At 49.0% G+C, this 21,009-nt stretch overlaps 1 protein-coding gene across 1 annotated transcript in view; it reads right to left on the reverse strand.

Annotated features, from left to right (window-relative positions):
* Positions 1 to 1,230: 1,230 nt before the first annotated feature.
* Positions 1,231 to 21,009, reverse strand: part of ttn.2 (titin, tandem duplicate 2) — a 260,191-nt gene continuing 240,412 nt past the window's right edge. The window contains 19 exon segments of the mRNA XM_079665865.1: positions 1,231 to 2,455; positions 2,712 to 3,020; positions 3,425 to 9,562; positions 9,679 to 9,889; positions 10,211 to 10,593; positions 10,694 to 10,999; positions 11,341 to 11,916; positions 12,498 to 12,797; positions 13,336 to 13,641; positions 13,930 to 14,245; positions 14,586 to 14,854; positions 15,369 to 15,671; positions 16,101 to 16,403; positions 16,900 to 17,199; positions 17,406 to 17,684; positions 18,338 to 18,931; positions 19,193 to 19,474; positions 19,803 to 20,105; positions 20,353 to 20,658. Of these exon segments, the coding sequence (XP_079521991.1) occupies positions 2,163 to 2,455; positions 2,712 to 3,020; positions 3,425 to 9,562; positions 9,679 to 9,889; positions 10,211 to 10,593; positions 10,694 to 10,999; positions 11,341 to 11,916; positions 12,498 to 12,797; positions 13,336 to 13,641; positions 13,930 to 14,245; positions 14,586 to 14,854; positions 15,369 to 15,671; positions 16,101 to 16,403; positions 16,900 to 17,199; positions 17,406 to 17,684; positions 18,338 to 18,931; positions 19,193 to 19,474; positions 19,803 to 20,105; positions 20,353 to 20,658 (12,077 nt within the window). The 3' untranslated portion in view covers positions 1,231 to 2,162.

Raw genomic sequence — 21,009 nt, forward strand, 5'->3', positions numbered from 1 at the left:
TACTCAGGTACTACAGTACTCAGGAACTACAGTACTCAGGTACTACAGTACTATTACTCAGGCACTACAGTACTCAGGCACCACTGAGGTGGACCCATGGTGACCTGAGCTGATTGGAGATGGTTATTTCCTGCAGCTCTTCTGTTTCCACCTTAGACTTCCTCCTCCTGCACACATGGTCGAAGATGCTGCAGGTGTGTCAGAGTGCTGTGTGAGGTCTGAGGTGTATCAACATCTGCTTTCTTTACACTGGCTTCCCCTTTAGAACCACCTCCAGGACTCCTGATCCTCGTTACAGTGTCATACAGCCTCTAGTCTGAAGTCCTCTGGCCGGGTTTGATATATGAATATACAGGATATCACACACTGTTCCCTCCCTGTGTGTGTGTGTGTGTGTGTGTGTGTGTGTGTGTGTGTGTGTGTGTGTGTGTGTGTGTGTGTGTGTGTGTGTGTGTGTGTGAGTGTGCGTGTGTGTGTGTGCGTGTGTGTGTGTGTGTGTGTGTGTGTGTGTGTGTGTGTGTGAGGCAGCAGTTTCCCAACAGGCCAACACTGCCACTGTGAGGCCACCAGGACACACTGCATGTTCACATCACTAAAGCTTTTCTTTTTAACATACCATTTTAATATTTCATGTTTTTCTTTCGACTTGTTCCACATGCTAAACCGTGTTTTCTTTCTGATACTACATACTGTCCCGTTTCATACTTTTCTATAGTGTCGACAAACTCTACTATATCGGATTTGTGGATATTTTAAATGATATTATATTACGAATATTTATCTTTACGTGGATCAAGCTGTGCCGCTCTAAACACTGAGTTCTGTGGATAGTATTCCTCACATACTATACTATATGTTTTTCAATATTTCAAGATACTATAAAAGGAATTATTTCATCCTCAATTTCTCATGGTCTTCTCAACTGAATATACCGTTATACACAATACTATAACTTTCTGATATAACATTCTGACACACTTCACTATTAATCTTAGATGTTTTTACTTATTTACTAACTTTGAACTTTTAATGATTTTTGTTAGGAAGTACTTAAACATTTTATTCTCACGAGACACTGTCCGATGACTTTTTATGAATTATTTTAACATACTAAATAAATTACAACTTTTAATGTTTTAACTAACAACGGTGAGCTCGATAAGTGAAACCTGGACCTGTGACCCTGAATATGAAGAAAGACACAAAGGAAAGGAGACTCAGGAGACACGGTTAGTGCTGATAATCATGCTTTATTAAATCAATAACTGGAGAAAAACTCAAGGAGGCTGCAAAACCTACGTCTCTACCTTCAGTCTAAGAAAGAGCGGGACTCCTCCCCCTCGCCCGCTGACTGACTGCTAATATCTAACACACACACACACACTGCAGCGCTCCGAGAGACAGCTCCGCCTCTGCAGACCAGCGCCGGCCGGGCTCTGCTCTCGTGATGCGATGTTACTGAGAGCCGGGCCGGGGTCGCCTGCAGAGCCGGAGCACAAAACAAAAAGAAACAGTCGCTCAGGGAGTGCAGCCGCCCGCACTGTGAGCATGTCATCGAAATGGCGGTATGACATAATCCGTCAGAGCGCGAGGCCCAGTCGGGCTGCTTACATGAGGGTATATGCAAACAGCACTCAGGGTCTCGCCCCAGTTTCTATGCAGCGCAGTGCATTCTTATATCTTATATATCTGTCTCAGTAACGTCAACAGGGAGCCTCTCTACCTGTTGAGGCAATCTTTAGACTTCAACGCGTCGTTGAGGCACAGAGTTTAGTTTCTTAGCCTAACAGGGTATTCGTTCCTAGTAGAACTTTCTCCAGTTAGACCACATTCAGTTTCTTTTGTTTCAGTTACTATCATTGTCATAAATAACAATGCATACATTTCCCATAACCGTTCAATTCGGCTATATACATTATGTACATGTCACAGAAAAATGGATTAAGAATCCTAAGTCATAGTTATCCAATATGGCACATTTTATCAACGTTAGACTGTAGTCTAGTTTGGCATAAATTAATGTCAAGATTGGTACAAAAATAGTTCATATTTACAAGAACAGAAATCCAGATCGTTATTAAGTAGATTATTTCTTAATTAATAAATAAAAAGGCACGGAAGAAGGGAAAAGGGGACGATAGGGTTTGAGATTTTTTTTTTTTTTACACTGATCGGATGCTGATGTGGACGGTTGCTGAGTCGGAGCCCAGCTCGTTGGACAGTTTCAGGGTGTAGGTCCCGGCGTCCTCCTCCTTCACGCCGGTGATGATGAGCGTGGTCAGGTCCTCCGTGGTGTCGATGTGGAAGCGTCCGCCGGCGGTCACCTCGATGTTCTTCCCGCCGCGAGACCACTGAATGAGTTTGGCGTCTCCGGAGAAGGCGCAGGTGACCGTCAGGACTTTGCCCGGCTCGATGCTGATGTCCTCCGGCAGAGCCTCGATCCTGGGGGCAGAACCTGGAACATACAGAACATGAACATTAGCTCAGATTCAATATTAGAGGAGACAGCAGCTTAACATGCCCCCAGAGATCAAACAGAGTTGTTCCAGACTCTCTTCGCACTATTTCTATTTTATTTGTATTACTTTGCACTATTTGAACTATTTTATTATGTTGCACCGTTGGACCGCTGTGACCTAAGATGTTCATTGACACACTGTATCTGCACTGTAGCTATGGACAACTGACAATTAAAGCCTTGAATCTCTTACCGATCGCTCTGAATGCTGAACCCTCCGCCATGCTACTGCTGGAGCTCATGGCGTACGTCTCGGACGTCAAAGAGGACATACTGGACATGGACATGGTCTCGAACTTCATCTCAGCGGCCATGCTGCTCATGGAGCTGGACTCCATCATGGACGACATCATGGCCTGCTGGGCGGAGGCAGAGGAGAAGGAGGAAGACTCCTGCATCGCGTGCATCTCTTTCTTCATCATCATGGACGAGCTCATGGACGAGCTCACGGACGAGCTCACGGAGGACAGTGAAGACTCCTTAAGACTCATCGCCATCGATCCTGATCGGGGGAGACACGGAAATGGTTCATAAGTTTTTAGAATGACTACGAAGTAAAGAGGAGTACCCTCTAAAGGACACGAGTCTTCCTGTGTTACCTCGTTGGTGAATGGAGAATCAAAAAATGTAGTAAATTGGAAGAACATTAAGATTGGGTTTGCATAGTTTTTAGGTAAAAGTCATGACTTGCAAAGTAATGAGGATACTATTGATACATGAGACTAAATGTGTGTGAGGGTTTGTACCCCTATAGTCATGCTGTTCTCAAAGCACTTTAATTCAAGACATGTGAGAGTTAGTATTGACCTACAAATGGTACACTTCAGGGATGAGCTATTCCTACTTCATGATTGTCTTTAATTAGCATGACATTGGACTAAATGTGCTTGGATACTCGAGGCTCACCTTTAAGTGCCACTTGCTGTTCGTGGTAGGCCGTAACCTTCATGCGAATGGACTGGAACACCTGTCCGGTGAAGGAGAATGACGATTTGGATACCCCTCCCTCGGACGTCATCTCGCAGGTGTACTCTCCCTGGTCGCTGTCGGCCAGGTCGTGGATCAGCAGGCTGCAGGAGCCCTCAGAGTAGTGCATCTCGAAGTGGCTGCTCTGGGAAAGCCTCCTCCCGTTGACGAACCACACCGCCTCCCGGACGCTGCTCTCGCAGACGCAGGACATCCGGACTGAGCCCTCGCTGGCCTCCGCCATCACTTGACTCACGACTTTAGGAGGTTTCGGGACCGGGGATTTGACCGTGGGAGGGGACGCAACTCTCTTGGGCGACATAATTGGAGGGGGGGACTTCACCCGAGGAGGGGATTTGATGCCCTCGGGTTCAGGGGACTTCAAGGCTCTTGGTGATTTGATGCCTGAAGGTTCTGGGGACTTGAGGCCTCTTGGTGATTTAATTCCTGCTGGTTCTGGAGATTTGGCTCCAAAACGTGATTTAATTCCTGCTGGTTCTGGAGATTTGGCTCCAAAAGGTGATTTAATTCCGGCAGGTTCTGGAGACTTCACACCAAATGGTGATTTAACTCCGGCAGGTTCTGGAGACTTCACACCAAAAGGTGATTTAACTCCGGCAGGTTCTGGAGACTTCACACCAAAAGGTGATTTAACTCCGGCAGGTTCTGGAGACTTCACACCAAAAGGTGATTTAACTCCGGCAGGTTCTGGAGATTTGATACCTCTAGGTGTTCTTATTCCTGCAGGTTCTGGAGATTTGACACCAATTGGGGATTTTACTCCCTCTGGTTCAGGTGACTTTACTCTCTCCGGCGTCTTGACTTGTGTTGGTGACTTAACCCTGGGTTCAGGAGATTTTACACCCCGTGGTGACCTAACCCCCTCAGGTTCGGGCGATTTGACCCCTGGTGTTGGGGACTTCACACTTGGAGTAGGAGACGTTACACTTGGTTCAGGTGACTTCACGCTCGGCGTTGGTGACTTCACGCTCGGCATTGGTGACTTCACGCTCGGAGCGGGAGATGTTACTCTTGGTTCAGGTGACTTCACGCTCGGCGTTGGTGACTTCACGCTCGGAGCGGGAGATGTTACTCTTGGTTCTGGTGACTTTACACTCGGCGTCGGGGATTTCACACTCGGGACAGGTGAGGTTACACTTGGTTCTGGTGACTTCACGCTCGGAGCGGGAGATGTCACTCTTGGTTCTGGTGACTTCACACTCGGCGTTGGTGATTTAATTGAAGGCTCAGGGGACTTGATGCTGGGCACGGGGGAGGTTGCAGAGGGTGCCGGTGATGTGACTGAAGGCTCTGGTGACTTGACACTGGGAGTGGGGGATTTGACTGCAGAGACTTCCTCTGTGGGTGCTGGTCTGCGGATGGTCAGGGTGAAGTGAGCCTCCTGCCTGCCGGCCGAGTTCTCGACCACAACCGTGTAACTGCCCTCATCGGAGATGGTCACAGAGGAGATCTCGAAGCTGGACTTGTACTGAGTGGTGGTGACCTGGACGTGGTGAGATGAGATGATGGTCCGGCTCTCGTGCATCCACGTTACAGTTGGTGCAGGCTCTCCGTCGATATCAAAGGTGAATTTGGCAGACTCTCCCTCTGAAACGGTCACAGACTGGGGCTTGGTGAGCATCCTGGCAGGAAGAGAAGGCGCCAGTTTGTGGACGACACTTTCCCCGACAGAGGTTGACTTCATTTTAGCTTCAGATGTGGTGCGTTGCGCAGACAAGGAGAACCTCTCTGACGAGTAGGAGGAATCAGATGACAGGTATTCAGCAGCTGCGAACTTGATGGATGAATCGTACCTCTCAGCGGAGGAGTACCTCTCAGAGGAGGCGGCGTATCTCTCCCGTGTGGTAACCTCATGTTTTTCCGTTAGCTTAGACTTGCTCTCTTCCACCTGTAAGTGGCTCTCGGCAGAATAGCCAGCTTTGAAGTGAGTGGTGTGATAGTGGTCGATCTTGGTGACTTCGGGGACGAATCCCTTTATGACTTCCTCATCCCTGCGGCGGGAGCAGAAGGTGGTGTAGCCGCCACCGGACACATCCAGGGTGGCGTAGTCGGAAGCATCTCCCTTGGAGTTGGAGCATACGCAGCGGTATGATCCACTGTCTTCTGCTTGGCAGTCCAGAATAGCGATGGACAGAACTCCACTCATGTTGGTGAAGACATATTTGTTGCTGCTCTCAAAGATTTCATTTCCGTTGTGCAACCACTTGACCTCAGCGTCAGGCTTGGACTGGATGTTCAGGGTGAACTTGGTGTCTTGGCCGATGGGTACGCGGTGAGAGCGCATCCTTACGGTCACACGGGGAGCATGGTCCAGGCTGAAGGGTGTCTGGCTAACCACCTGGTATTTCCTCTCGGACTTCAGGGCTGTCTTTCTGGCCTCGTAGCGGGACATGATGTCAAAGCGGGCGGTCCGTTCAAACCTGGAGGAAGAGCGGGACGACCTCTCGGCGGACCTGATTGGGCTGGGAGATCGGGGGCGTGTCCTCTCCGGGGTGGGGGATCTCCTCGTCACAACCTCTCCCTGTACTTCCACAGTCCTAGCACGAGATGGTCTGATCAGCTCTGAGACTGGACGCATGAGCTCGATGTACGTGGGAGACAGAGATCTCCTCCTCCTCATGAACTGAGAAACAGTGCGTTTCTTCTTGGTCTGTGTGACCTCCACCGCCTCGTGACGGACCACATGTCTTCTCTCTTCACGCACCTCCATGCGTACTGGGCTGCCGGAAGGAGAGGCAGAAAAGCCGAGCTCCAGTTCGTCCTCCAGCATTGTCTTCTCCTCCTCGGTTCTCCTCATGGAGAGGTAGTCGTCCACTGGCATCAGCAGCTCTTCGTCGCTGAGGTCTCCCAGAGATCTCCTTCTGGATCTGAAGGAAGCCTCGGATTCAGGAGAAGGTGAACGGCGGCCGGGTCTGACAGTCTCCAGGTCATCCAGACTGAGTTTTGGAATACGCCATCTTGGTCTGTACTGGTCAGTCATTCTGGGGAGGGGCACAACATAGAACTGCTCCCACCTGGAAAGGCGGATACGTCTCTGCCTCTTCTGCACAATCTTCTCCATCCTCTCTGGAACAACATACTGGTCTCTCAGCTTCCTGTACCACTTCATGTCGGAAAGAGGCACAAACTGTTTGATCGTTTTGTCCTCGTCCAGAGCTTTGGGGTCGTGGAACTGAGGCTCTGGGATCTCATAGGGCATGAAAATCCTCCTCTCCTCTTCCAGCTTCTTAGTCTCCGACTTCTGCACAGTGATGTCAAACTCTCCCTCCACGTTCTTGGTGCCCACCGCAGGCTTATACATATCTGCAGCAAACTTGAGTGCGTCCTGGGCCGTGGGGTTCAGAGCTACCATCTCCTCCGTGGCAACAATTTTCCGAGCCATTTTGTTGGTCTTTTCGATTTGTTTCTGTACGTGCATGTATTTCTCCTCCTCGCTCTTGTACTCCCTCCTGGTATAGGTAAGGCGGTCCACCTTCAGTGTGGCCTGGCAGCTTATAGATCCAGCACAGTTGGTTGCAGTAACATGGTACACAGCAGAGTCCTCGAGCAGAGTGTTTCTGATGTGCAGGACATGGTAGTCAACGTCCTCCTCTATGACAACGACCTTGGGGCCAAACTCCATTGCATGACCGTCCTTCTTCCACTTCAGAGTAGGAGATGGGATTCCTGAGACTCTAAGCTCAAAGCGGACGCTGTTTCCTTCCACACAGTCCACATTAGCCAGCAGGCGTTTGAACATGGGCCTCATTGTTTCCTCCATCACTGGATGAGGTGTCACAGTGAGACGGGCTACGCAGCTGTCTTCTCCAAACTTGTTGTGGGCCATGACGGTGTATTCTGCATCATCACTTGCATCCACATTGTGGATCATCAGCTGGTACAGACCCTTATCACTGGTGAACGTGTACTTCCTGTCGTCCTCGCCTGGTTTGATTTTCTCTCCGTTCTTAAGCCATGCCACTTGAGGCTCAGGGTGCACGGTGATGGTGACACCAAAACGCACATCCTCGCCAATGTAGGCAGAGCGATTGTAGAGAGGTAAAGTGAACTCTGGTGGTCTCTGCAGGAGTTTAGCCTGGTCCACTCTCTTCCTCAGTTTCTTGATGGAGCGGCTGATGTAATGCTCTCTGATGCTCCTCACTGTATCAACAAACAGCTCTCCGTAAGAACTGTCCTCTCCATCGTCGCTCACAACCTTGCACCTGTACACTCCGTTATCACTCTCTTCAATGTCCTTCACATAGATGCTGGCAAATCCGTTGCTGTAAGTGATTTCATACTTGTTGCTTGCATGGAGCTGGCGGTTTCCAAAGAACCATGACACCTGAGTGCTCTTGTTGTAGTCTACGATGCTACAAGTGAATCTGATATGGCCACCTTCCTCAGAGGAGCCGTGCATGACGGGTCCCGTGCGGAGGCCGTGGTACTCGGTTCCGATCTTCACTTTACCAACAGCATATCCTCTCTGGTTCTTGAAAGCGCCACCATAGGCCACACGGGCTGATGATACAATGGTATCTGTCCTCTTAACAAGAGACTGATAGTACCTTCTGTGTTTCAATGTCCTGATGACCTTGCTGCTGACAGTCTCAATCTTCATCTTGAGCCATGGGTGTTCCAGAGCCTCGTGGGCTGTCATACGGAGCTTCCTGTCTTTGACTAGAAGTCTGTCCACAAAGTCCATAGCCTCCAGACTGATGTCCTTGAATGCTTCGCTATCAAAGATGTACTCACAGCTGGAGATGTTCTCGATCATCTTTGTAATGGACTCTCCGGCAAACGGATTCAGGCCACTGAGTAAAACGTAGGCCATCACACCAACAGACCACATATCAGTGGCCGTTGTGACCAGGTCGTGGCGGTGGATCTCAGGGGCGCAGTACTCCGGAGCTGAGAACAGCGCTCTGATGTTTTCACCAGGCACCAGCAGCCTAGCCTGGCCCATATCAATAATCTTTACGGTGGTGCTTCTCTTTGTGGTGTAGATGATGTTGTCTGGGCGGATATCCAAGTGTGCATAGTTGTTGCTATGCATGAACTTGAGGGCAGAGCAGACCTGTCTCAGGTAGCGGACGATCTCCTGCTCTGTCAGCTCAAAGCTGCTGGTGCCAAGGCGCTCAAAGATGTCAACTCCAGAAATAAATTCAAAGATGAGGATGATCTCCTCCATGCTTTCAAAGTATTCATGCAGGTAGATGACGTTCTTGTGCCTTGCTACGTTGAGAGCTTCAATTTCTCTGAGGACCAACTCACGGTCGGTTCCCTTCACCTTGATGAACTTGGCCATGAAGGTCTTCTTTGTGGCGATCTCCGTGCAGCGGTGGACAATTCCAAACTGGCAGCGGGCAAGTTCCTCAGAGATTACGTACTTGGAGGTCAGCTCCTTCACCTTGTAGACCAGAGCCTCCTCCTTGGTGACCTCTCTGGTCTCGTCCACCTCCTCATCATAGTTCCTGGTCACTGACTTGTCTTCCTTTGTGGTGATGGGCTCTGTTGGCTGGCAAGGAGCACTCAGGCCAAACTGGTTCTCGGCGATGACTCTGAACTGGTACTTGGTCTTTCCGAATATGTTAATGATGTTGATGCCGCAGTCGGTGGTCTGTCCGGCACGGATCCACCTGTCGGCGGTTGTGGGACACTTCTCCACAATGTACCCAATGATGTCGCTTCCGCCATCGTTTGCAGGTGGCTGCCAGGCCAAGGTGATGGAGTCTCGAGAGATTTCGCTGACAACCAGTCCCTTTGGTGGTTCAGGTATGTCGGCCACGTTCACCTCAATGGTTTGCTTGTCTGTTCCGAACCTGTTCTTTGCGGTCAGGATGTAGTAGCCGGTATCCTTCCTCTCCATTCCCTTCTGGAACACCAGCGAGGTGAAGGACCTGGTGGTGATGACTTGGTGATATGGAGAGTTGGACAGGATCTCCTGACCCTTCTGCCAAATGATTGCTGGCTCAGGTTTGCCAGAGATGGGGATCTTGATGGTGACATTATCACCACGGGCAGCATTGACTGCACCCATTCCCTGGAGCTCCTTGGGAAGGTGGATCTTGGCAGGAACTGGAATACAAAAAGAAAAATATGACATTAGTTGTATACTTATAATGTTTTTCACTTAATAGATTGTAGAAAACTTGAAGGATTTTTATTTTTGCAACACAAATCTCTATCATTACCTTCCACCTCCAGGTTTGCGGTGGTAGAGATGGATCCAGAGGAGTTGGTTGCTCTGACTTGGTAAACGGTGGCGTCGCACTCCTCAGCGGCAATGATCACCAGTTGGAAGTAGCCTCCCTTGAACTCCTGGGCTTTAATTTTTGTTCCATCAGCCTCGATCTCCTTTCCACTGCGATACCATTTCACCAGAGGCTTGGGATGTCCCACCACCTGGTCATCGGGAGATAACAAAGTTAGCTATGGTGGTCCCTCAAATGTGGATGTTGCAATTAAGTCACTAAGGAAATTGGTTGAAACTGCTTGAGTGTTTTTTAGAAGTATTATAGATAATCAATACAAAATTGGCTTTATAACATGATGTATTAAGAGAAACCAAGCAATTATTGTAATCAACATGGTTGCCACTGATGGTACCTATTATTTCATACGCACATTTTACCAACAGTGTGACATTTAAACAGGATCCTTTATATCAAATCCATCCGCTAGTGTATTCCTAAAATCAAATGCTGTGTACTTTAAATAAAGTACCTTGGTGACGAATGTGGCATTGGCCTTGTATTTGGCTGTCATGTCCCGGATCTCCTCTCTGAAGGCGGGAGCGCGAGGGGATTGTTCGGACTTGGGGGTGATTGGCGCTGAGATCTCGCTCCAGTCGCTCTCGCCGCCCAAGTTCTCGCACTTGACACGGAACTCGTACTCGAAGCCCTCGATCAAGGCCTTGACCTCGAAGCTGGTCTCCTGGATCTTGTTGCTGGTGACAGATATCCACTTGTTCTGTTTCTTCTCACGTTTCTCCAGGTAGTAGCTGGAGACCTTAGCGCCGCCGTCGCTGCTTGGAGGCTTCCAGCAGACGACGCAGGAGTCGTTGGTGGAGCTCATGATGAACGGCTGCTGTGGGATGCCGGGTTTTTCTAGGAAACACACAGGGGATGTTATAATAGTGCTCCACATTAACGGTTAAGATAGTCTCTGCAATGCAGCAGAAAGCAAAGCAAATATGTGTGGACTCACCAAATGGACTCTTGACGATGACCACAGATTGGATCTCCAGAGACTCGCTGACTCCATACTGGTTCTGCGCAGAGACTCTAAAGTAGTACCCGGCGTTTTCTATCAGGTTGGGGACTCGGCAGGTGGTGCCAGAGACGGAGGAGGACACCAGGTTCCACACCTCACCTTCCTTGGCCTCACGTTTCTCCACGATGTAGTTGGTGATCATGGAGCCTCCGTCGTCCTTGGGAGCCTTCCAGCTGATGACCATGGAGCTCTTCAGCAGGGCTTCAACAACCAGAGGGCCCTCAGGGATGCATGGTTTATCTGTGGGAATGCATTGAAATATATTTAAATTAAAAACTGCTCACTCAGGGGTATTATGAGTTTAGACTGCTCTTAAGAAAATACAATCTTTTGTAAATAATGCACGTTTTTCGACCAATGTCTAAAATTGGACAAGATCAATCAACATTTATTTTAAATTCACACCTTCAAACATTATGTTGGGACTTCATGTCTTTGAAAACCTTTTTAAGGACCTTTGGGAACCCCCAACATGCACAGCCTGCCCTAAACCAACTTACTTAAATCGACTCTCATTCAAATCTGTTTTCACTTGAAGACTAAACTATTTCATATTTCGACTCTCAGTGGTGTGTTGTTACCTTGGATCTCCACGCGCAGCGACGTGTCGACTGTGCCGTACACGTTGCTGAGCTGCACCTTGTAGCGGCCGGCGTTGGTCTTCCTCTGCACGTTCCTCACCACCAGGTGGGTGTAGCTCTCCGTGTTCTCAATGATCACGGTCGCCGATGTGGTCAGAGGCTTCTTGTCATAGAACCACATGATCTGAGGGATGGGACGTCCGATGTAGACCACGTGGAGGCGGAGGCTGGTTCCTGCGCCGGCGTAGTACTTCTCCTTCAGAGGGAAGCCGGGGTGGAACTGCGGCGCTGCTTGAAGGCGCAGCTTTCCGCTGGTCTCGACCTCGCCGGCCTCGTTGACGGCGCGGCAGGTGTAAACGCCCTCGTCCTCCTGCTCGTCTGTCAGGACGCTAATTGAGTGGTTCCTGCCGTCCGAGCTCATCTTGTACTTGCGGCTCTGGATCAGCTCCCTGCCGTAACGGTACCACTTGATCTCGGGCAGCGGGCGGCCGACGATGGCGCAGGTCAGAGTGCCGGATTCCCCGAGCTTCGTGGTGACGTCTTGCATCAGTTCCTTCAGAGCGGGAGCCTCACCAACTGCAGGAACATCAGAACATATTCAATTAAATATAAAACGTTTAGAATCTGTATGTTTCCATTCTTAAATTACTATAAAACCATTTTAATATGCACATTATTTACTGTCAAACTACCCAGGACGCATCACAAACTGCTTGTGGGGTTTATTTTGTTCCCGTGAGAGAATTCACTGATTACAGCATTGGAATTAACTCACTAACGAGCATGTTTTAAAGCAGTGGCCTTTAACGTTGTTGGGGCTAAATACCCTTTAAAATCAGGGACCCCTGACTGATATTTATAAAAAGTATGTGTCGGCAAACAATACAGCGTAAGGTGGCCTTGGTGCATTTGGTGCATAAAATATAAAGTATTTAAATAATAATGTTTATTGACTAGCTAGCCCATATTGATAATTTCTCCACACTAAGCTCGCTCACGGAATTACCCCGTGATTACAGGCCGATTTATCTTTGCTGTATTTGCTTTTCAAGATTGTATTTTCATTTCTGAACAAAATAAACTTTCAAAACATTATCAAACAATATTTTAGGGGCCTAGAAATCTCATAAAAGCTCCTGAATCCTGCGTCCGCTCACCGCTCAGTTTGGTCTTGATGCCCATGGGCGTGCGGCGGGGTCGGCTGAGTCCGGTCTCGTTCTCGGCGAAGATCCTGAACTCGTACTCGGTGGCCTCCATCAGGCCGCCCATGGTGAACTGCCGGTCCTTGGAGCGCTCCTTGGTGCATTTCTTCCAGGCGCTCTCTCCGGCCTCCCTGAACTCGATCCAGTAGCCGAGGATCTCTTTGCCTCCGTCGAGCTCGGGCCGCTGCCAGTGGATGGTGATGCAGTCTTTGGTGATGGAGATGATGTCGATCTCACCGGGCTGGCTGGGTTTGTCTGCAGGGAGACAGAGGGGGAGGGGATTAGAACTTCTTTTGTGTGTAAAACCAGTTCTACAGAAACCCACGATTCCACTAAACACATAGCCCTAGAGTAACTGTAGCTTATGGTTGCCCATACTGAAAATATGCCATTTTCCAATACCTTATATACTTTACTGTGATTAAGAAAAAACCTTAAAAATGTATTTGAGGCGCTTACTGTCATCAAAAGCACCAGGATTTCTGGGAACATTCTGAGAAATGGTCTGCATTGATTGCAATCCAGCAAAGATACCTTTGTTTCTAAACTCTGCAAGCTTTCATGACGTTAATATTATGTATTCTGTCACAATTTAAAACATCAGTAAATAAGGCAAACGGAGAAATAAAATAAGAATAGGAAGATTCCTCTCAGGTGTTGCATAAAGACGACTCTTAGTGATATCCTGCAGAAACACATTTTGCTTAGGAAGAATACTTTTTTCAGGACCATGTTTTGAATGTAAAGCATATCAAAGTATTCCTGCAGAAACACCCCCGTCCCGAGGTCTCACCGAATGGATCCTTGCAGACCACGGACTCCGAGGGGGGTCCGGCCTCGCTCTTGCCGATGTCGTTCTGCGCGACCACCCTGAACATGTACTCTGCGTCGGGGATGAGTCCGGAGACGTTGTACATGGTGGTGGTGATGTGGGTCTTGTTGTGGCGGACCCACTTCTCCGTGGACACCTCCCTCCTCTCCACGTAGTAGCCGGTGACTCTGGAGCCGCCGTCGTCCCTCGGCCGAGACCAGGACAGGGCCACCGTGGTCTTGGTGACCTCCATGATCTCCGGGGGGTTGCTGGGGGGCTCTGGTGGGCCTGGAGGGGGATATTAGGTGTGAGTGAAATCTTTAAGAACAGCTGAGCATTTATTTTGTTTTTTATCAGCTTATAACTCAAGATATCTGTCCAAATATAAAAAGGGACCTGAACTATTGGAGCTTTTACATTAGAAATGAAGCTTTCCTGTACAACTTTATTTCAATGATTCATCATCAAGTGTTTACAGATGTGTGGAAGACAGGGAAGTACAAAGTAAGGATGAAATGTGACTAAATAAGCGTTCGTGTCACAGAATGGATCTCAGCCGTTCTGACAGATACTCACACAGAGGCGTTTTGGGCGTGACGGCCTCCTCGGACTTCAGACACCTGCTGATGCCGAACTGGTTCTCCGCAGAGATCCTGAAGTGGTACTGCACGTTCTCCTTCAGACCCTTCACCACCAGAGAGGTCTCGGTGACCCGGGAGTCCACGGTGCACCAGGCGGCCTTCGGCACCTCCCTCCTCTCCACCACGTAGCCCAGGATGTCGGATCCTCCGTCGTCTGAAGGCGGCCTCCAGCTGACGCGCACTGAGCGCACCTGGATGTCGTCGTACTCCAGAGGACCTTCAGGAACATCGGGGCGGCCGATCACCTTCACCTGAGGGGGGGGGGGGGGGGGGGAAACGTTCAATAACATCTACAGACAACGCTTTAGTTTACCAACTTACTCCATAGAGCACCTTCACACACTCTCATAGCAATGACACACACACCACAACTTTGCAAGACTGAATCTCTTTGAACAACATCGATTCATTTTGTAACACAAGACATTTTAATAACAATTAAAAGTATTTTTTTAGTTTCAACTTTATTAAATGTTTATGTTATTTCCCCCTCCTTCTTCACAATGTGGGACTATAGTTGGTAATCATTAGGGGCGATATATCCCATAATAACCCTGTAGCCCCCCCCCCAGAGTCAGTGAGCCCCCTCACCTTGATGTAGACGGCCTTCTTGCCGCACTTGTTCTCCAGCACCAGGTCGTAGGAGCCCGTGTCGTCTTTGTGCGCCTCTTTGATCACCAGCTCGGTGACGTCGTCGTTGGAGGCGATCATGGCGCGGTGGGCGATGTCGCGGCCGTCCTTCGTCCACTTGCAGGACGGGATGGGTTTCCCTCTGATGGGCACGGACAGGCGGATGACGCCGCCCTGCCGCACCACGTAGCCCTCCTCGTACTTAGCATCCAGCTCGTAGTCGGGGTAGCCTGCAGGGAACACGGATTACACGTACGTTTACATATGCAAATGAGGCAATATCTCAGTGTGATGAATATTCATGTTCTCTTCTCATGTTGTTGACATGTTAGAGTCAGAGGTTTCTACAGAGGGAACAGAAAGAATTGTATAACATCTTTTTTAAAGTTGTAATATATAGAGAAAAACGGTTAAAATATAAAAAAAAATAAGGAAGATTAAATCTGAAACTGTTATGTCATATTTTGGGGGGGAAAAGTCTTAATAATTTCTCTGAATAATTCAAGGGAAGTCGAACAAGTAGTAATAGTTACTAAACTAAAGAAAAGTTAAATATCTGGAGATTCATTTTTTATCTGTCATATTTTTTAAATACTTTAAAAAAAGTCAGAAACAAAGTTTGTAAAGTTAATTTTTTTTCAGACCAAATGTCGTAATAATGCAAAAAGTAGATTCCATGTTTTTCTTTAGCAGATTGTAGAAAGGATTGAATTCCTTCGATGTGTTCAATCAGTCTCCACTCACCCAGCATCTCCTGGACCTTCACCACCCCCGGCACCTCGGCTGCCTCCCCGGTTCCTCCAGGGTTGCAGGCGATGACTCTGAACTTGTACTCGGCGCTCTGAGGCATGTGAGTGAGGGTGTACTCGCAGATCTTGGTGGGGGTGGTGTTGCACAGGGTCCACTCCACCTGGTCCACCTTCTGCATCTCGATGAAGTACCCGGTGACGGCGGCACCGCCCTCCTCCTCCGGGGGCTGCCAGGCCAGAGACACCGAGGAGCGGGTGGTGTCTGTGACGGTGGGGCGGAGAGGAGCTCCAGGGGGGTCTGAAACAAAGAGAATACTGTTAATACACTGGGGCATGAGAGGGTATTTATATAGTGACACAGGTAGAGAGAATACTGTTAATACACTGGGGCATTAGAGGGTATTTATATAGTGACACAGGTAGAGAGAATACTGTTAATACACTGGGGCATTAGAGGGTATTTATATAGTGACACAGGTAGAGAGAATACTGTTAATACACTGGGGCATTAGAGGGTATTTATATAGTGACACAGGTAGAGAGAATACTGTTAATACACTGGGGCATTAGAGGGTATTTATATATATTATCTAAATGTTAAATAACTCGATTCTTGTAATGTTTAGTTTGTTGTTGTTGTTCAGATTGTTAAGGCATGTTGGCGTGCGTATGGAAAGGGTCTCTAGTTAAAAAACAAGATGTTAATGAAGCTGATTTCTTCCCTTACCGATGGGGTCCATGGCCACGGTGATCTCGGAGGCCTCGCTGGGCTTCCCCTCGCCCCGGGAGTTGATGGCGGTGACGCGGTGCTCGTACTCCTGGCCCTCGGTGAGCCCGGAGGAGCGGAACCGGGTCATGGTGACCGGGTTCTTGCTGATCTTCATCCAGCGCTCCGACTGCGCCTCCTTACGCTCGATGATGTATCCGGCGATGGTGGAGCCGCCGTTGTCCTCGGGGGCGAACCACGTGAGCGTCATGCCCTCGTGGGTCACATCCAGGACCTCCGGCTGGCTGGGGGCGCCGGGGATCGCTGTGGGGGGGAACAGGGGTTTAGTTCAAGCTCAAAGTCGTGGTTTAAAACTGTCATTTGGAAACCTGCTAAAACAAAGAGTTCTAGAGAGACATCAAATCCAAACTGCGATTGAACTTGACTCATTTTACTGATGGCATTTTGCCTCTTCATGTTTTATGGTTTGCATTTAAATCAAGCTGAGCTTCATTACTAAAGGACAGCAGGGAGGAGGGGCCGTCCACAACGCTTTGATCTTAACTGTGAAGCTTTGCTGGTGTTGGGTGGATAAAGATTAAAGTCCTGAGTGCATCAAAACCATGATTACATCTCAAATTGGTTTTAACTGCTAGCTGGTTGTTGTTGTTGTTGTTGTTGTTGTTCTCTAGTGTTTTATTTGTTGTTTCCTCTAAAGATACAGTCCCGTGTTGCAGGATGTGGATGATTAACCCTTGACTCCAACAGGAAGCCCTCACTAAGACGTTTATTCCAGGAGGAAAGATTGAGATGGACTCACTCTTGGGGCTCTTGTTCTCGACCACCTCCGACTGCAGGAACCTTCCGACTCCGAAGCGGTTCATGGCGGCGACGCGGAACACGTACTCGGTTCCCTCGGAGAGGCGGGAGAACTTGTAGCAGGGCCGGGTCACGGACTCGGACACGGTGAACCAGCCGGGCCGGTGGGCTTCGCGCTGCTCCACCACGTAGCCCGTCACGTTGGCTCCACCGTCTTTCTCCGGAGGATCCCAGCTGGTCGTCACCGACAGCCCGTCCACCTCCTCGATCCGGACCGGGCCCACCGGGACGCCGGGCTTATCTGAGGGGACACCGGAGGAATGGGATATTTAATGAATCGCACGTCATTTAATAATAAAAATAAATACAATTCCGTTTCTGTGGGCACATTATAAATGAGTATGTAAATGTTTGGAGACACAAAATAAATAAAGAATCATTTTAATGAATTTAGTAAATCTCAATCTCTACCACTAAAGATATATTTTGATATTCAGTGTCTCTTACCGAGGATGATGACCTTGATGACCTCTCTGGCTTTGCCCAGGGCGTTCTTCACCTCCAGGGCGTAGTCCCCGGTGTCGTTGATGGTCGTGTCGCGCACCGTCAGCCGGCTGCCGTCGATCTTGATGCGGTCGAGGCTGTCCTTCAGCTTCTCTCCGGAGAAGGACCAGGAGCAGACGGGCAGCGGCTGGGCCACCACGGGCAGGTTCAGCTCGATGGGTTTCCCCCGGTGAACGTACACGATCTTCTGCGGGATGCTGGTCATGTCGATCTTTGGCATCACTAAACACAAAGAGAGAGCGGGGCTTGCTATAATGAATTATCTCTGGGATGCTTGTCTATCTTTTAGGGATGGTGGTGCAACAAAGACGGGCAAGTGGCCAGAAGTTGGACTTCTTTTGTGGTTGTAAATATATAACTAGAATATAAATATCCATATCATCCAAATATTGTATTTTTTGGTCTCGCAGTCCAAACTACTAATTGTCCATTTCTAAAAACTGAGCATGTTGGATACATTTGGGTGTCAAAAAATGTCAAAAAAGGACAAATGTGTTTCAGTTTTCTTTAAAAATGTAAAACAGTATTAAAAAAATGAACGTTTGTAAAAGGATCAGGTTCTTGCTGATGTGTGTCAGTATTCCTACAGTCTAGATTACATTCTATTTAAAACTTTTTAAAATGCTAATCAAAATAAAATGTACACGTTTTTTGTTCTATCGAAACCTGCGTAACGAGACAAGACAGAAGCAATAGATAATACTCATTATTTAGCTATTTTACAAACATGAAATAACCTTAGAAACCCTAGCTCCAATTTATTCATAATTTGATTCAAGACATTTGAACCAATTCATTAAATCACTTTGAATACTATTTAAGCTTTTTCCAGGTTATAGCCACGTCCCAGTTCTGTAATGAGATGTTTGTCTCACCCTTGATGTCCTGGATGGTGACGGGGGTGACGGTGTCCATGGGCTCGCTGGCCCCCCTGCTGTTAGTGGCTCTGACCCTGAACAGGTACTGGTCGTTCTCGGTGAGCGCGGTGACGGTGTGCTGAGACGCCGACGCCTTCACGGAGGCCACCGCGGTCCACCTCTCCGACCCCACCTTGCACGCCTCGATGGAGAAGCCGTTGATGCGGCTTCCTCCGTCGCGCAGCGGCCGCTCCCAGCGCAGCGTGGCCGACGACTTGTTGACGTCCACCAGCTGCAGGTCGAGCGGCACCGACGGCACCTCGCACACCAGCACCGCCTCCAGGGTCTCGCAGGCCTCGCCCACGCCGTAGATGTTCTCCGGCAGCACTCTGAAGAAGTAGTGCACGCCCTCCTCCACCCCGGTGATGCGGAGCAGCGTTTTCCTGCACTCCGTGGTCACCGTCTTGTAAGACTTCATGCTGGCCTCGCGCTTCTCCACGATGTAGTTGCTGACGTGGGCGCCGCCGTCCCTGCTGGGAACGTCCCAGGTGATCACCACCGACTCCTTGGTGTAGTCCTTCACGTTCACAGAGGTGGGGGGGCCGGGCGTGTCTGCAGGAGGGGGGAGGAGATGTTAGGTTGACTTTGTATTACATGCATTGTTTATTTAAGGTGTGACTCTTCCAGGATCTCAATATTCCTTTTGAAAAAGATTCTGTGGACTACAGAAATACAATAAGTCATCTCACGGCTAGATGTCTTTTCATTTCTCAGCAACTTGCCCCTCCTAAAGTAAATGAAACCCAGAATAACATGAAGCTGGTATCTCTGTGTTCTCCACGTCTCCCTGTGTGACGCCTCTCTGTGTCGTACCGTAGACTTTGACGAGCACGACGACGCTCTTCTTTCCCGACGGGTTCTCCGCCTCCACGATGTATTTCCCGGAGTCGTAGCGGCTGACCTTCTCCACCGTCAGGGCGGTGTAGCTTTCCGTGTTCTCGATGTGTCCACGGCTCTGCAGCTCAACCCCCGTCTTCCTCCAGGAAATCACCGGGGCGGGGCGGCCGCTGACGAACACCACCAGGCGCAGCGTCCCACCGGCACGCAGACACACCGTCTTCTTCAGGTCGTCCGACAGCTCCAGGTCCGGGATCTCTGCAAAGATTGAGGAAGTCATTAATAATAATACTATCCTAGTGCTCTTGGGCACTTCCACTTGTCTTACTGTGTGTGCTGTTACATTGCTAAGAGTCTCCGGCTCTATCAACCTTACACTTCCAGAGAAAGGGCAAGGTTAACCATACGATGTTTAATAACAACTCTCAACAAAATGATGAGAGCCACGAATGAGCTCTTAGCTAGTTCATCTGCTCAGAGAAGTGCAATGTGCAAAAAGGACGGTGTCTACTTCTGTTTGAAGTCTTTGTGTGTCATTTGAAGAAGAATCTTTATTTCTGTGTAATTGTTTTCCTCCCTGACTCACCGATCCTCTCCAGCGGCTCCACCTCGGCGCTGGGCTCGCTGAACTCTCCGGTTCCCTTGCTGTTGATGGCGGCGACTCTGAAGCGGTACCTCTTGTTGGAGGCGAGTCCGGCGGCCACGTACTCATTGGTCTTCAGGGCCTTGGCGGTGGCGCGGTACCACTGCTCCGTCCCTTCTTCCAGGATCTCCACCACGTAGCCGCTGACGTCGCTGCCGCCGTCGTACATCGGGCGCGTCCACTTCATGCTGATGCTGTGCTTCGTGGTGTCCGTGATGCGAGGCATGGAGGGAGTAGCCGGGGTGTCTGTGGGGAAGCAGAGCCATCAATAAAGCTTTTCAAAAGATAAGATTAGATAAGCACTTTATTGATCCTCGTTTGGGACATGTTTGCATTGCAGCAGCCTCAAAACACATAAAGACAAAACATAAAATACTAGGAATAAATGGATGCGTGGATTTGTTGTCGTATGTTGTGATGTTTTTGTTTTGAGGGCAGAAGCTTTCTTTCTTTCATTGTACACGTATAATGACATGAACAGATTCTCTCTTACATGTGGGGTCTTTGCAGAGGATGTAGGGCGAGGCGTCGCTCGGCGTGCTGTCTCCAGCAGCGTTGACGGCCGTCACCCTGAACTGGTACTCGCTGCCCTCCAGCAGCCCGGCGATCTTCAGACGGGTGTCGTAGATCGTGTAGTTCTTGTTGACCCGGGTCCACCTGGTGCTGCTCTTCTCTCGCTTGTCCACCAGGTACGTCTTGATCTCGCTGCCTCCGTCCGTCTCGGGCTTCAGCCACTCGATGACCACGTGCTCTTTGGCCACCGCCGTCACCTCCGGAGTGCCCGGCTGAGACGTGATGGCTGCAGAGAGGGGGGGGGGGGGTCAGAGTCATGGAAACCACACATCTACTTCCTGTTCATGCACAGCATTTAGTGTGCGATTAAACATGGGAGCATTCTACTTTCTGAAACCTGGAATTCAGAAATCATCTGAAAACATTTTGTTGTTATTTTGCTAATATTTTAAAATATTAATCTCAACTTTTACGTTTTATTAAACCTATGAAATTAAGATGAATTAAAATAACTGGAATGTATGAATGAAATAGACTGATGATTTACTTTATGGTTTATGTTCCATTTAAAGTTAGAATGATCACTCATTAATTCTGCAGGGTTTCCAGACCTTCTCAAACATCAGATTCAAGACCC

The sequence above is a fragment of the Notothenia rossii genome (genome assembly GCF_949606895.1).
Source record: "Notothenia rossii genome assembly, chromosome: 2".
In the NCBI taxonomy this organism is placed as follows: Eukaryota; Metazoa; Chordata; class Actinopteri; order Perciformes; family Nototheniidae; genus Notothenia; species Notothenia rossii.